Below are 13,856 nucleotides of genomic sequence, written 5' to 3' on the forward strand. Positions count from 1 at the left end.
AAATAGCATGGTGGAAGCCTGGAATCATTGCGCTCTCAAAGGAACACCGCCAACAACGTCAAAATTAGAGTTCTTCCATTCCTCTTATTTCCGTCGATGATAAATCCCCTTTCTGACGTCATAGTCAGCGTTCGGCCAATCGTGGAAGGCCGACCACAGCGACGCTTTTGGTCGCGCACGTCGCCATATGTGCTCGGCTGCTGAGCGCGTGCTCAAGGCGAGCTTCCGCAGTTCTTTCGCAGCGTGCATTGCGCACCATCAAGACTGCCGGTCTTAGCAGGCTATTAATGTGAGCTCATTCTGAGCATGCGCTCTAAACAGCGCCCTCAAATATGGCGCCCAGTGAATACCTCCTATAGGGGGTATTCACTGGGCGTCATATTTGAGGGCGATGTTTAGAGACAGCGCCCTCAAATATGGCGTCCAGTGAATGCCTCCTATGGGGGGTATTCACTGGGCGTTTGGACTGACGAAGAGCCTGGTAGGCTCTTCGTCAGTCCAAACAAGAACACTTCGTTTTCCTTTTCTTTCAGTCAAAGAAAAAACGGCCGAAAAGAAGTAATTCGAAAAATGCTTACCGTTTAGCGGGTGTCTACTCTACTAAATTCTCGCTTAAAAGTTTAATATATCCCGATAAAAAAGCAGCAAATAGTATTGAAGTAATTAAATATAATATTATTAACGCCATTATTATCACAAAACCAGTTTTTGGGACATGTACCAACTATACCAGGTGTCATGTGAAGCCAATGAGAGGCCCAATGTTAAGCGTTTGCTCGCTCCACATTAAACGATGAAGCGAGAAAAAAAAAAAGAGCAACAGTGCGACACCGATTATAAGATCTCAATTAAATGTCCATAAAAAAAGACGGCAATGACCCTTTCGAACTGTTAAGGCCCCTTCGGTTCTAAAGTATTTAATTAATAAATAAACAGATTCTTTATTTTTTCGATCTCTGGTGCTTCGAAAGCCACCCTGGAATATAATAAAATTAAAATCGGAAAGTCCGTTATGTCGTGCGGAGTTTAAGTGACGTGTTTACGTATGTTACTTTTATGTAGATCCATGCGTTTTCTTATGCTTGTTTTAGTTTCTCCTATGTATTGAATTAGGCATTTTTTTTACATTGAATCAAATAAATAACATGGCCTCGGGACGTGCCCCTGCCCTCCTGGGCTTGGAGATCGGTCGCCATCGTGGGAACCTCCATTATTAAGTATTTGCACACTCTTGTTATTTTTAACGGTACTGGCCCGACGGTAGTTTCGAAGTCTGGTGATGTAATTTCTGATTTTTTTTTTCTTTATCGTAGACAGTCTCCCCCGTCACGTCAGTTCTATTTTTTTACAAATCGGGTCAAATGATATTTGCCGTTTACCGCCTTTCCAGTGCGCCGTTTTATTTAATAATCTTATTTTACACATTCGGCAAAAACGACCGGACGTGACTATAATTATCTCTAGCGTTCCTCCCCGGTTGGAGGATAATTTTAGGCCCCGTGGACCAGGCTACATACGACGGATTAACGAAAAAATCTTTGAATTGAACTTTTTTTCCTGAGGGAGTTTTCTTTTATTTACGAAGATGTAGTATTTTTAAATCGCCGTTCTTTTTTTGAGACCCCTCATTGTTTTTTGTCTTTCGATGGGTTACGCCTAAGAAGGGAGGGTATAGCTGAATTGGCCAACCATTTCAAAGATTTTTTAGTTACCCATTTGCTTTGCAAGTGTCCCTTTACACCTAGGTCCCCTGAATTTGAAGATGTTGCCCAAAGGGAGAGGGTACCTATTGGGTAGGTTTCAGGGGGTGTTCCTCTTTCGGTGGGCACGTCTTCAGATTCTGTTCTATTATCGTTGCCGAAGTCATTCCCACAACTTTCACGGCAAAGTGTGGAGCGATGGCTCCGCACGAAAAATAAATCCCTTAGCGGGTCGTTTTCGACGCGCCCCACAAAATAAACGTCAACGTTTCATCGGATTCAAATTGACTCCCACGGGCTTTTCTCCAACCCTTTTTTAATCTTCGCGTTTGTTTTGATAAATTAATTCGATTTGAATCCCATAAACTATTTTTGCAAAACTGCCGCACACAAAAAAAGGTTCCAAAGCGTTTTTATAACACATATACAGCTCCAGCCATACAGTTGTCCCATGTACATGTACAAACATGGGATTGCGCCATTTTTAATTTTAGAATGTCTTTACTGGACATTACCATGCAGCGGTCAATCGAAAACATTCGTGCTTTAGGGTCCCAGATCGATATTATTTTAAAAACTTCCCCTGGTTTGCCCTTAATAATATTAAAAGAATTGCAGCATTACATACATAAAGAGGAGCGAGAAGTAACTAATACTAAACGACGTAAGGCACTTAGAGATAATGTGCTCTTGGATTTTTTTCTCGCCCCTAATAGAAGAATGTAAAAAACTTTTTTTCGCGCCTTATTAATAGAACACAGCAGGCTAACAGATGTAACTCAGAACATTCTACAGGTATGGGTGGAGACAAGTCCGAAATATTCAATTATTCTTCCTATGTAATTTCTAAACACGAACAGTTAGTCCTCAAGAAGGGATTAAGGTTTTGCCCGACTCCTCGCAACAATAGTTATGATTTCGACTTGCACTAAGGATTAAATGAATTTGCACGGCAATTGCACTGTAAGGTTTTTTTCAAATGAGCTCCTTATCAAGAGCCTTTATATAAACACAAATCCTATTGGATTCCGCCTTTGAATAAACAAAATGTTAATGTCATAAAATACATAGAGGCTATCCAGAAAGATGTTTTATCGGCTTATAAAAAACAGAGACCACTTAAAAATAATTTAACTTATAAAGATAGACAATGCTTAAAAAACCTCACTAATAACAGAGATATCATAATAGCCTAGGCTGACAAAGGTGGAGGTATATGTATAGTTAACACAGCCGACTATGTATCGGAAGCAATTAAACAACTGAACGACACTAAGTTCTATAAAAAACTAGATTATGATCCAACACTTCAGTTTCGAGAGACAATAAAAAACCAATTAAACTACCTAGTAGATAATAATAAAATAGAGAAAAACATTTCTAGGTATCTCATTCAAGAAAATCCGAGGCCAGGACAGTTCTATATGTACACAAGCAAAATCACCCATGTAGACCAATTATTTCTGGAATAGGTACAAATACAGAAAAAATTTCAAACTTCATTGACGAACAAATTAAAAGTACGTCTTACGTAAAAGACTCCTCTAATTTTCTCAATTTGATTCATGACATCCAAATAGATTTTAGGGCTAATAGTACGTTGCTGGTTACAGTGGGCGTAGTGTCTCTTTACACTAATATACCGCATGATGAAGGTATCCAAGCAGTTCTGAATATTGTTAACGAAAACGACCTCACTGTTAGTAAAAGCGTCTTAAATACTTTTTATGCACTTAGCTCTGGAGTTTAATAACTTCACATTTATGAATGAGCACTATTTACAAATACATGACGCAGCAATGGGATCTCGCTTCTCTCCCTCCTATGCAAATATATATATGATGTCTTTAGAGGAGCGGCTACTTAACTCCTTTCCGCATAAACCCCTTCTTTATAAACGTTTCCTTGACGAGATATTTATAATTTGGAATAATAGGAAAGATAAACTCTGGATTTATTAATTTTGCAAACAATTTTAATCCACATATTAAATTTACATATGAATACTCCGATACAGAAATAGAGTTTCTAGATATTAAGATAAGACTTACTGAAAATGGTTTGAAAACAACCTTATATCGAAAACCTACAGATAGAGGTCAATTTCTACATTATAAACGCTGCCATCCAATACAAAACGAAAAAGGTATACCATACAGCCAAATGCTACGATTAAGACCCTTATGTTCAGAAGGTAAGGATTTGGATATAAAAGCTGGAGCACGAGGAGAGGATTTCATCAACCGTGGATACCCCTTACCGTTAATAAATGATTCAATATCAAAAAGTCGAGCGATCTCTCGAAACGCGTGTTTAGTAGAGCGACCGAAAAGAAATAACCATGAATTACGAGGAATCATACCTTACCAGTCAAAATTAAACAATATTCTTAGACGACACATGAATATTTTACACATGGACACTGCTTTAAAGGCTGTTATCCCTCGACCACCTGGTATAGCGTTTAAGAGACCACGTAATTTATTGGATTTTTTTAGACAGTCCCGAAACTCCATCGGACGTAGCCTGGTCCCTCTTGATTGCATAAAATGCAATAATAACCAATGCAGTTTATGTGTTGATATAATTATAGCTAACTCTATTCGTAGCACAGAAAAAAACTTCTGGAAAATAAATGATACCTTTGACTGTAATTCGGAAAATGTTATTTATTTGATTGAATGTAAAAAAAATGCCTAATTCAATACACAGGAGAAACTAAAACAAGCAGAAGAAAACGCATGAATCTACATAAAAGTAACATACGTAAACACGTTACCGGACCAGTTTCTCGTCACTTAAACTCCGCACGACGTAACGGACTTTCTGATTTTAATTTCATTATACTCCAGGGGAGCTTTTGAACCACCAGAGATCGAAAAAATAAAGAATCTGAATTTATTTATAAATTTAATACTTTAGAGCCTTAACAGTTCGAAAGGGTCATTGCCGTCTTTTTTTATTGACCTTTAATTGAGATCTTATAATCGGTGCCGCACTGTTTTTTTTTTCTTTCTCGCTTCATTGTTTAATGTGACACGAGCAAACGCTTAACATTGGGCCTCTCATTGTCTTCACATGACACCAGGTATAAGACAGTTTTAGTGGACCGTACGCTATAGCTTTGCGTACGCAAGGAGATTGCGGGTCGTGAGTGCGCATGCGCAGAACGCAATAGAAGGGCTAGCGTATTGCGTACGCACGCAACGCTGGGGATTTTGCGTTGCTGGCTAGCGGGGCTTGCGGGACGCTCTCGAGAGATCTCGGACCCAACGAGAGCGCCAGTTTCAAGATGGCGACTGCCTCGACTGGCGCAGCAAGGGCGACGTGGTGTTTTCGAAGTTCTGTGTTACGTGATATTGCGTGGTGTTCAGCTCGGCAATTCTCTCTGGGACCTACCGCGGTCGAATCAGATCGCCCTGCAGCTGAAGGAGTGCACAGTGGAAATGTTCGCCGCTCGCAGTGTGCGTCGACGCTGCGATCTGCTCAACGCTAAGCCTATTCCCACAATTCATCACCGACGGACGAACGACTCTAAAAGAAATCGCCGAAGTTCTCGCTATGCACTGGACATCAGGGTCATGAATTTCATTCCGCGATAGCATTGATAAAAGGTGCCGTTTCCACGGGACGACTGACGGAGGCTCCGTGATCGAATTTGGCTCCGCACTCGTACTCGTAGTCTGAAATAAAAAGATTGGACACGTTTTCTTTTTCAATATTTCTTTCCAGGAGCATGGTTGCGCTATAAGCATGCGGAATTCTACGGCTCTTGCAAATTTCACCAAGATCATGCGCGGTGTTCACTCGAAAACGTAACGCACAACTAAATTCGGTCCCAGCAGGTCATTTTTAGCGTACGCTATTCGCGACTCCAGCGACCTATAGGGGGCGCCACCACAAAACAAACATGGCGGCTGAGTCCAGGTCGCGTCGGCTCGGCCGGGCCGCCTGAGCAGGTGGCGCGCTCAATTTAACAGATTTTCTTCTGTTTAATGCCCAATTTTATAGGTATTTGAACTGAGACGGTTAAGTGTAGCCGGTGCAGATAAACTTGCAAAGCATAGTTTTGTTTTGCCGGTGGTTTTTCTTCTTTTAATGTCAAACTTTCGTTTCGGAGATTTCGTCCAAAACCGAAACTATGGGGCTGCGGAGAGGCGGTAATAGGCTCTAATCAGTTTTGATCATCTAAGGAAAGCGGCGATGACTACAGAATTGCTCCACGGTGAGTAACTTTTCAGCTAACTCGCATGCCTCGACCATGCGACTTATCTGTCCGCGAAATCGAGCTTTTGTGCGTATCCGCGTTTAAGAAACAGCTCCAGTCGTCTGCTCGGTCAACAACACGGGCTGCAGGAAAATTACAAAAATTAAGCAAGCGCTTCTTGAGCCAAGGACCATGTTAACCCGCTGGCGCCCCACTAAGCAGCTGATACTCGTATTTCAATTCAGGTTTTAGTAGCAATCGAGAAGTCATTTCGACGAGCGGGTTGTGTATTATATTACGTACTATGTCCCACTAAAGCGATATTAGTATATTCTTCGGGTTACTATATGAGCTTAGTTGACTAGCTATTAGGTGAGCTGCTGAATAAAAGTATATTTGACAGACAGAGAGGTATTACTTAAACTTAGCCAAATGGTTCTATAGCCGGCAGCACGGAGACAAACTGAAGAGAGTCTTCATCGGACATTCACGCGGAACCTCTCTGCATTGAACTTTGCTTCGAATCCTGAATGGAGACAATGAGTATTTTTTGTAGCCGGTCAACCTGAGCAACGTAGACGTATTTTGCTGCTGGCTTCGACGTCCTCGTAATATAAATATTGGAGGCGCGATAGGTCAAAATGCCGTGACAACATCTAACGTTGCGAGACTCGTCCCCCACCTTTTGAAAACAGATAATTTCCCTCATTCATCATTTGCAGCGAGCAGGTTTTCCTGAATCAAGTGATTGCGAAATCAGCCCAACTCCTTCAGGGTGGTCCAGAGGCTTTTTCGGCGAAAAGCAGCCAAGATGAATAGCCAACGCACCGACCGGCGTGGGTGGCTCAAACTTGAAGCTAAGCAAACACAACCAAACTCAAGTAAAGCAATTATCGAACCTTCCCATTCACTTCACTGCAACATTGATGTTCCCTCCAGTGAAATGCCTCGTCTGTCGTCCTCAGTCGACTGTTCTACATCCTTATAAAGAAACCACTTATCAGTTACCAAGTAAACGTCACTTTGAATGTGATTCGAGACAGACAAGACATCAAAACGTTTTTCCGCGATTCCTCCCCATCCAAGAAATCGAAAGCACGCGACCGTGTGCTGTGGAGTAAACGGGCTTTCAAAGGAAACAATCTACTGAGGCTTCACCACACTAATGATCACTCAGGCAAACGTAAGAAATAATCAGACCTTCGTCAGATTACATTGCTCGCCACCGCGCCGACTACAAGTCTCCGCGAAAGCCACCACTGGAGAGACGCGGAGGGGCGCGGAGCGACCTGGACCGGCTGGTTCCCGGTTTTCCCGCTTGGTGGCGTCCGTTTTGCTGGAGTCGCGAATACTATATCGCGTATTGCGTACGTAAGATCCAGCAACTATACTAAAACTGTCTATTTTTGGCTTATGTCCAACCACATGTCCCAAAAACTGGTTTTGTGATAATAATGGCGTTAATAATATTATATTTAATTACTTCAAAACTATTTGCTGCTTTTTTATCGGGATATATTAAACTTTTAAGCGAGAAATTAGTTGAGTAGATACCCGCTAAACGTTAAGCATTTTTCCAATTACTTCTTCTTCTTTCCGGCCGTTTTTTCTTTGACTGAAAGAAAAGGAAAACGAAGTGTTCTTGTTTGGACTGACGAAGAGCCTACCAGGCTCGAAACGTATCTGCAGATCACTTTTTTTGGCGACCTTGGACAACCATCTCCTTAAGGGCAAACATTTTGTAAACATATGTCTCTCGAGTGCCTTCTTTTTATCCCCAGGTGTTGTTCATATATATTTGATAGGAACGAATTATTTCTTCCAGTTTCTCGTGTACAAAAGCTTCCTGACGTGGGGGATCACGATGCTGCTGATCCAGAGGTGACGATGCGTGAGCCCTTGCCTTGGGACCGGTTACTGTGAACATTACAACTTGTGTTTGAGCGAGTTGGTTCATAATGATTTAAAAGGTTAAAAAGCGCAAACAAAACAAGGACAATAAAGACAGAAGGACGATAGGATGGGCGCCCGTCCTGTCGTCCTTGTGTCTTTATTGTCCTTGTTTTTTGCGCTTTTTAACCTTTTAAAAACTGTGAACAGTTTGACAGGACAAAAAGGCCAGGGTGTCTCAGGATGCCTTCAGCACGCGCTCGTGACCGTGCTGGAGGCACGCGCGGCCAAAGTTTGTGCTTTGGCCGCCCGTGCATGCCTGGAGCTCGCGAGAAGCTAAAATGTCGTCGAGGGTAGGAAGCCCGCGCGCTGGGGGCCGCTGAAGAACCTCTTGTCTTTGCATCGCCGTCACTTTGAAGCACCGATTGAGCACACGCCCGCAGAACCCTCAAACCCTCAATCCACTTGGTTGGCAGACAGTCGGGGTGGGGCTTCGTGTCTAGTCGCTGCGTGACGAGAATAGTTTAACAAGAACAGCAGCAGCGCAATCCTATGCACTACCGACCCCCTCCCCTCTCCTCCTCCTCCTTCCCCCCCCCCCTCCTCCTGCTCCCCCCCCCCCCCCCCCCCCCCCCCGTCACATGGCTATTATGAACATTGGCGGGCACCAGACCAGTGGTCGCTTGTTCGGGTATAGCTGTGAGTTGAGGAGGTAAGCGCTGCTGAGTTTTCTCCATTTTTTTTTTCTGCTTCCGCTAGTACGCAGAAAGAAAAAACGAATGCTCCTTTTGTAGATTATAAAGCAGTATTTAGTCAAAGTAACATTGTTTTATGGCCCCTTTAAAGGCTGATGTACAACCTCGGTTTTCTGCAGGAAAGATTGTCCTCTTAGCGCTCCCCTTCCCTAAGCTGCAAGGAGAGCCATGTTGGGGCAAGGTAAAAAGTGGAGGGGTTAAAGGAAAGGAGGAGGCGGGCAAGAGTGGAAAGCGCGAAGTTTACGTCGCCAAGCGCGACTAAATGTTCATGCTCTTTGAGTCTTTAAAACTAACTTTCGTCTACAAAAAAAAAAAAAAATGCTACAAAATGATTTTGACCAATCACATCACTGCAATCTTATAATCGTCTTTGTTGATTTTCATATTGAGTTTTCGCAAGTACAAGTAAACATAATGTCCACATTAGATATCTAAAAAAAAAACAAACAGATATACGATTATTTTTCGGACTATTATGCCGGGAGCTCGCGCTGTGGCGCGCGTCAGCGTCGTTGCTGTGTCTGCGGTTATAGCCTGCGGTAACGCTATGCTAAAACTCTAACCTTTCGAAGTAGATATGAAAACGTGCCGATGTCTTGTTCGCGCTATATGTGGAGTCATGATTTTAAAGTAATGATAATAATAATTTAGCGTACTCACAATTTCTTCCATGTCCAGCGCAACAAACATGACCGTGTAGTCGAGCGTACAGCGGTGATGGGTGAGGACTCTCGCCACTTCGAGCAGCGCAGCAATCCCCGATCCGTTGTCGTTGACCCCTGAGACACGTGCGCGCAACGTGATATATAGCTATCAGAACAGAAACACACGCTGTAATGCCAACAAATGAAAGTTTTCGCGTCAGTCTCGTAATCAGCGACCTTATATTGCGGTTGATTTTCTTCGCGTTCGTGCGATCGCCTTCTGTGGCTCTGCGGAAGAACCTAAATGGGCTGCTATATCTGAAGGTTCACAAGAGCTATCATCTGGCCATTACTACCTTTGGAGCAGAGTGTAAACGAAGAGCGGATATTTCCTTCCCGAATTCGAAACTGGGAAGCGCGTTTGTTTGAGGAACCAACCACTTGTCTCGCAGAAAATGTGTCGGATAGAACTTACTATCAGGGCGTGTCCTATTGTGTTCACGCTAGACTTTATGCGTGATTCATTCCGGGGTGTTCTTATCGGCTGATGTTGCACTCCCATTGGCTGCGGGAGCGATAACAAGATGCGTGGGACTCGACACACTCTTTTCTCCTTCAGCTGTCAGTGAGTGTATTATAATTACTTTTTATTTTTTCATCAACTAATAAAAAGGGGACCGAAAAAAAAAAGAAGCTGTCAGAACACTTGACGAGTTCCTGGCCCCCTACAGTGGCAGAAGAAAGCAAATCAAAACTAACAAACAAAACAGGAGAAACTTTGCCGAAACGCACACAAAGTTTACACAAAGTTGTTTTTACACAAGAAAATCACGAATTTCTTTTATGGAGAGTGAATCCAAGTGCAAGTCGCGGCTATTTAAGTTGTTACGGTGAGCATGGGCACACCAACTGGAAGGGGGGGGGGGGGGGGGCAAGGGGGGCGCTTTCCCCCCCCCCAGTTCTCAGAGTGGGGGGCAAGGCATGAGATTCCCCCCCCCCCCCCCCCTCCCTGAAACAGCCGCACAGCCGCCGCTGGGCAGGGCAAACACTGGCCGGCGGCGCCCACGGGATACCAAGGGCACGGCCCCCCCGGTCCGGGGGGGGGGGGGGGGGGGGGGGGGGGAGGAGGGGGGGGGGGGGAGGGGGCAGGGTCTGGTTTGCCCCCCTACTCAAAAACAAGTTTCTACGCCACTGACGGTGAGTGCGGTAACGTATGTTTTAGCATTTGAAGACCGTAATTAGTTCTATGAGTGACTGTCTTCCAGCATTCGGCATGTCGGGTGGAATAGGCTATAACCTTTTTGGTCGGGGGGGCAAGACTTGCCAAAAATTGAAAGTCCTGTTTTAGTTTTTTTTTCTTAAAACCAGCGGCTAATTACCTGTAATTGTTAAAGTTATAGATACTTATAATAGAATATTTATTAAAGAAACCAGCAGTATGGGAGTCGTATGGAGCGTTGCAGATAATTCTTATAATTTTCTTTTGAAGACGAAATCTCTTTTCCAAGTTTCCAGCCGTAGGCGTACCCCAGATGAGGTGGCAATGACTTAAGTAGGAAAAAAAGAGGAAAGTGTGAATAACTAATTTGGCAGAGGTTGGAAGAATAGAGCGGTTTCGATTTATTAATCTGATGACGCGGGGCAATTTCGAGATTACATATTCGACATGATAATCCCAGCGCATGTTTTCAGAAAAAATTACGCCTAATGTCTTGAAGGCGCTAACAATTTTAATAGGTGTCATGCTTAAGACAAGGTTCTTTGAAATTATCACGGTTTTCTTTTTTGGACGAAAGAGAATAGCTTGGGTTTTGTTTGCGTTTATTTTTAAAGAGTTTGCCTGTGCCCAGGTTTCTACTTTCGATAGGGTTTGATTTGCAAGTGCTATCAGTAAGTTTGGCTCCTCAACAAAAAGAAAAAAAGAAAAAATACCGGTGTCGTTGGCATAAATAACTAGTTTTGCGTTTTTATCTATGTTTACTATATTATTGGCATATATATTAAATAGGAAAGGGCCTAGTATGGGGCTTCCTTGCGGGACACCTGACGTAATGCGCCTTGTTAAAGAGGAACAGTCGTTTGAGTGTACGTACTGTTGTCGGTGTTTTAAGTAGGAGTTAAGAAGCGTTAATACGTCGCCGCGAAAACCATAACATTCAAGTTTCTGCAAGAGAGTCTTGTGACTTAGGCTATCAAAGGCCTTGCTAAAATCTACGGAAACAGCAAATACTAGTTTTTTTTTTTTTTTTTTTTCAAATTGATGCAAGATGTGTTCTTTTTGGACTAAGAGTGCGAATTCTGTAGAAAGATATTTTCTGAACCCGAATTGAGCGGCGTTGAATAAGCTGTGTTTTTCAGAAAAATGGGTTAAGCGGCGAAGTAGTACTTTCTCAAGAAGTAAAAGCTATATGCTTACAGCTAAATCGTGAAGAGAAGGTAAGGATACATTATGAACGACAATAAACGCGGCTGGGGCCCTTTCTTTTATTCCTATGCGAAAAAAAAATTTATTTCCAAATTACCGCATACGACTATTAATTGATTGAGCCACATGAAAGAGCAACTTGTGTGTGAGCAACGTGCTTACTGACTCGTGTCTATTTAGTGCTCAAATTTATCGCTGTTCGGTGCAGCTTTTCCACTGCATGCATACTGAGATATTTAGCTGGAAGAGTTTACCTGTATACGTCCTTCATTGAGCCCTTCTGCCTATACATGGCGTCGGATATAAACTCCCAGAAATGTAGGAAATCAAAAACTCCAAATGAGTATCCACTGGAGTGAACATGTGGCTGCACCTGTGATTGACTTAGAATATATGCCCTTCCTTACACCTATGGCCCCTTCACAATAAATAAACACATAGTACCTTAAAAAACACACACACACACACAAATAAAACAGGATACGGCGACAGCTAGGCATTAAAACATTGGAAGTTCACAGGGTAGTTTCAAATCCGAGATTACCTTTGGTCTCTTGAAATGTGTCGTAGTGGGCTCCGAGCACAATGATGTGGTCCTTCGGCGTTCTACGGTACTTACCGGGAAGTACTCCAATTATATTCACGCCAGATGTCGATTGACCGTCTATCTGTAATGTCATATTTCGTCAGTCACTTGTCATTTTCAGAAAATACAACACCAATAATGTTAGTACCATTTGACCGCGAATAATGCTATAATCAATCAGTAAGAGCGAGGACGAGTTATCACGAACCGAAGAGCACCATATAAAAGCGAGTGCATATCGTCCTACGCACGCCAGTAATGTCTTCTGACCGTTTGTTGTCATTTGTTTAACTTCTATTTGTTATTTACTTATAGTAAATAACAAATAAGTAGGTACTACCTGCTGCCGATGGGCAGCCAATGTAGAAGAAATTCATTTAGACGGTTCATTAGAAAATGTGTATGTGAGGTTGAACTGCAGAATTAGTTCAAATACGTGTAACACCGCATTACGTGTCTTCGAATCTGCTTTAACGAGACGAGGGTAAAAAAATAACATAATTACCATTTCATAAAAAAAGCAACAAACAACGTAACTTGACATGATTGAACAAAACATTCAAGAAACACCAAAGCACAAAAATCTAGCAACTCTCAATAATAACGATGTTGCGGATTTTCACGAGGTCATCGGTTCAGGGAGAAAATTCCAATCATTCCGAATGCAGAAAACAGGAGTATTTGAAGCAGTCAGCCCTGCACATTTATTCAGTGAGCGATTTGTGCTTCATTTCCTCTTGACCTGGACGTGTTCAAGTGTATGTAATCTCGGCAGTCTAATTTAGCAGATCATTTAGCAGTTTAAATTTTTAAATACAAGAGCATGAATTGACTGATCTATCCGTCAAAGAAGGAAAATCCGTTGATCTTTCTTCCTTGATAAAAGCTTGGCAGCTTTTAATCTGTACGAAGTCTGATAGCAATAAAATGAAACAATTAAACAAAAGACCGGAATAAAAAGAAACCGCGTGTCTGTCTTGATCGATTACTGCCATGCGCTCTGAACGCACGTCTGGTTGGTGAAAATGCTGCAACGGCGCCTGGCCTCAACGTCTCGGGCCGAGAGCGCAAGTCTCCAGAAGATTAAGTTGCGCACTTGAATGGGAAATTAAATGCCCGACTTTAACGTACGAGGCAAGGAGATGCTCGATGTGTCTTCGTCAGCTTTTCTTTCCTATCTTTCGTGATGGATTGCTGCAACTTTAGCAACAGCAAGGGACAGATTAGTCTACCCAATTTGCCCTGCACTTCAAAGCTCGTTATATGCACGCGGTGAGGACAGTCATCGGTAGCTAGTCATTAACTAACCTGAAAAGTACCTATAATAAGCTTCTACGTACTATAGCATTTCCTCTAGTTTACCTTGTTTATCGCACACTATAGCCTTAGCTGGTGCTGTGCCATTAATGGGGCGTGCAACGAGTTTTGAACTTTCAGTAAATACTGCATATAATTAATCCTTCAAGTGTTTACAATCCACGACACGCGCGTTAATTTTTTTCCTCCACGCAATAGGAGTAAAAATATATATATATACATAAATATATAGCATATATAAGAGAAAACCAAGCATGGTCCACTCCCTCAACTAGCCGTCAGAACAAGCGGCCACGTGATCTGGCGTTGATTATATGCCGCTAATCTTCATT

The 13,856-nt window shown here is 42.6% G+C and overlaps 1 protein-coding gene across 1 annotated transcript in view; it reads right to left on the minus strand.

The window, feature by feature from the left end:
• Positions 1–13,856, minus strand: part of LOC8051698 — a 66,002-nt gene that overhangs the window by 31,101 nt on the left and 21,045 nt on the right. Inside the window, exons 3-4 of the mRNA XM_029968631.4 lie at positions 12,166–12,289; positions 9,213–9,331 (exon numbers count right to left, since the gene is read on the minus strand). Of these exons, the coding sequence (XP_029824491.2) occupies positions 9,213–9,331; positions 12,166–12,289 (243 nt within the window). The remainder of the gene's footprint in view (positions 1–9,212; positions 9,332–12,165; positions 12,290–13,856) is intronic.

This window comes from Ixodes scapularis, unplaced genomic scaffold (genome assembly GCF_016920785.2).
Source record: "Ixodes scapularis isolate PalLabHiFi unplaced genomic scaffold, ASM1692078v2 PGA_scaffold9__187_contigs__length_104089568, whole genome shotgun sequence".
NCBI lineage: Eukaryota > Metazoa > Arthropoda > Arachnida > Ixodida > Ixodidae > Ixodes > Ixodes scapularis.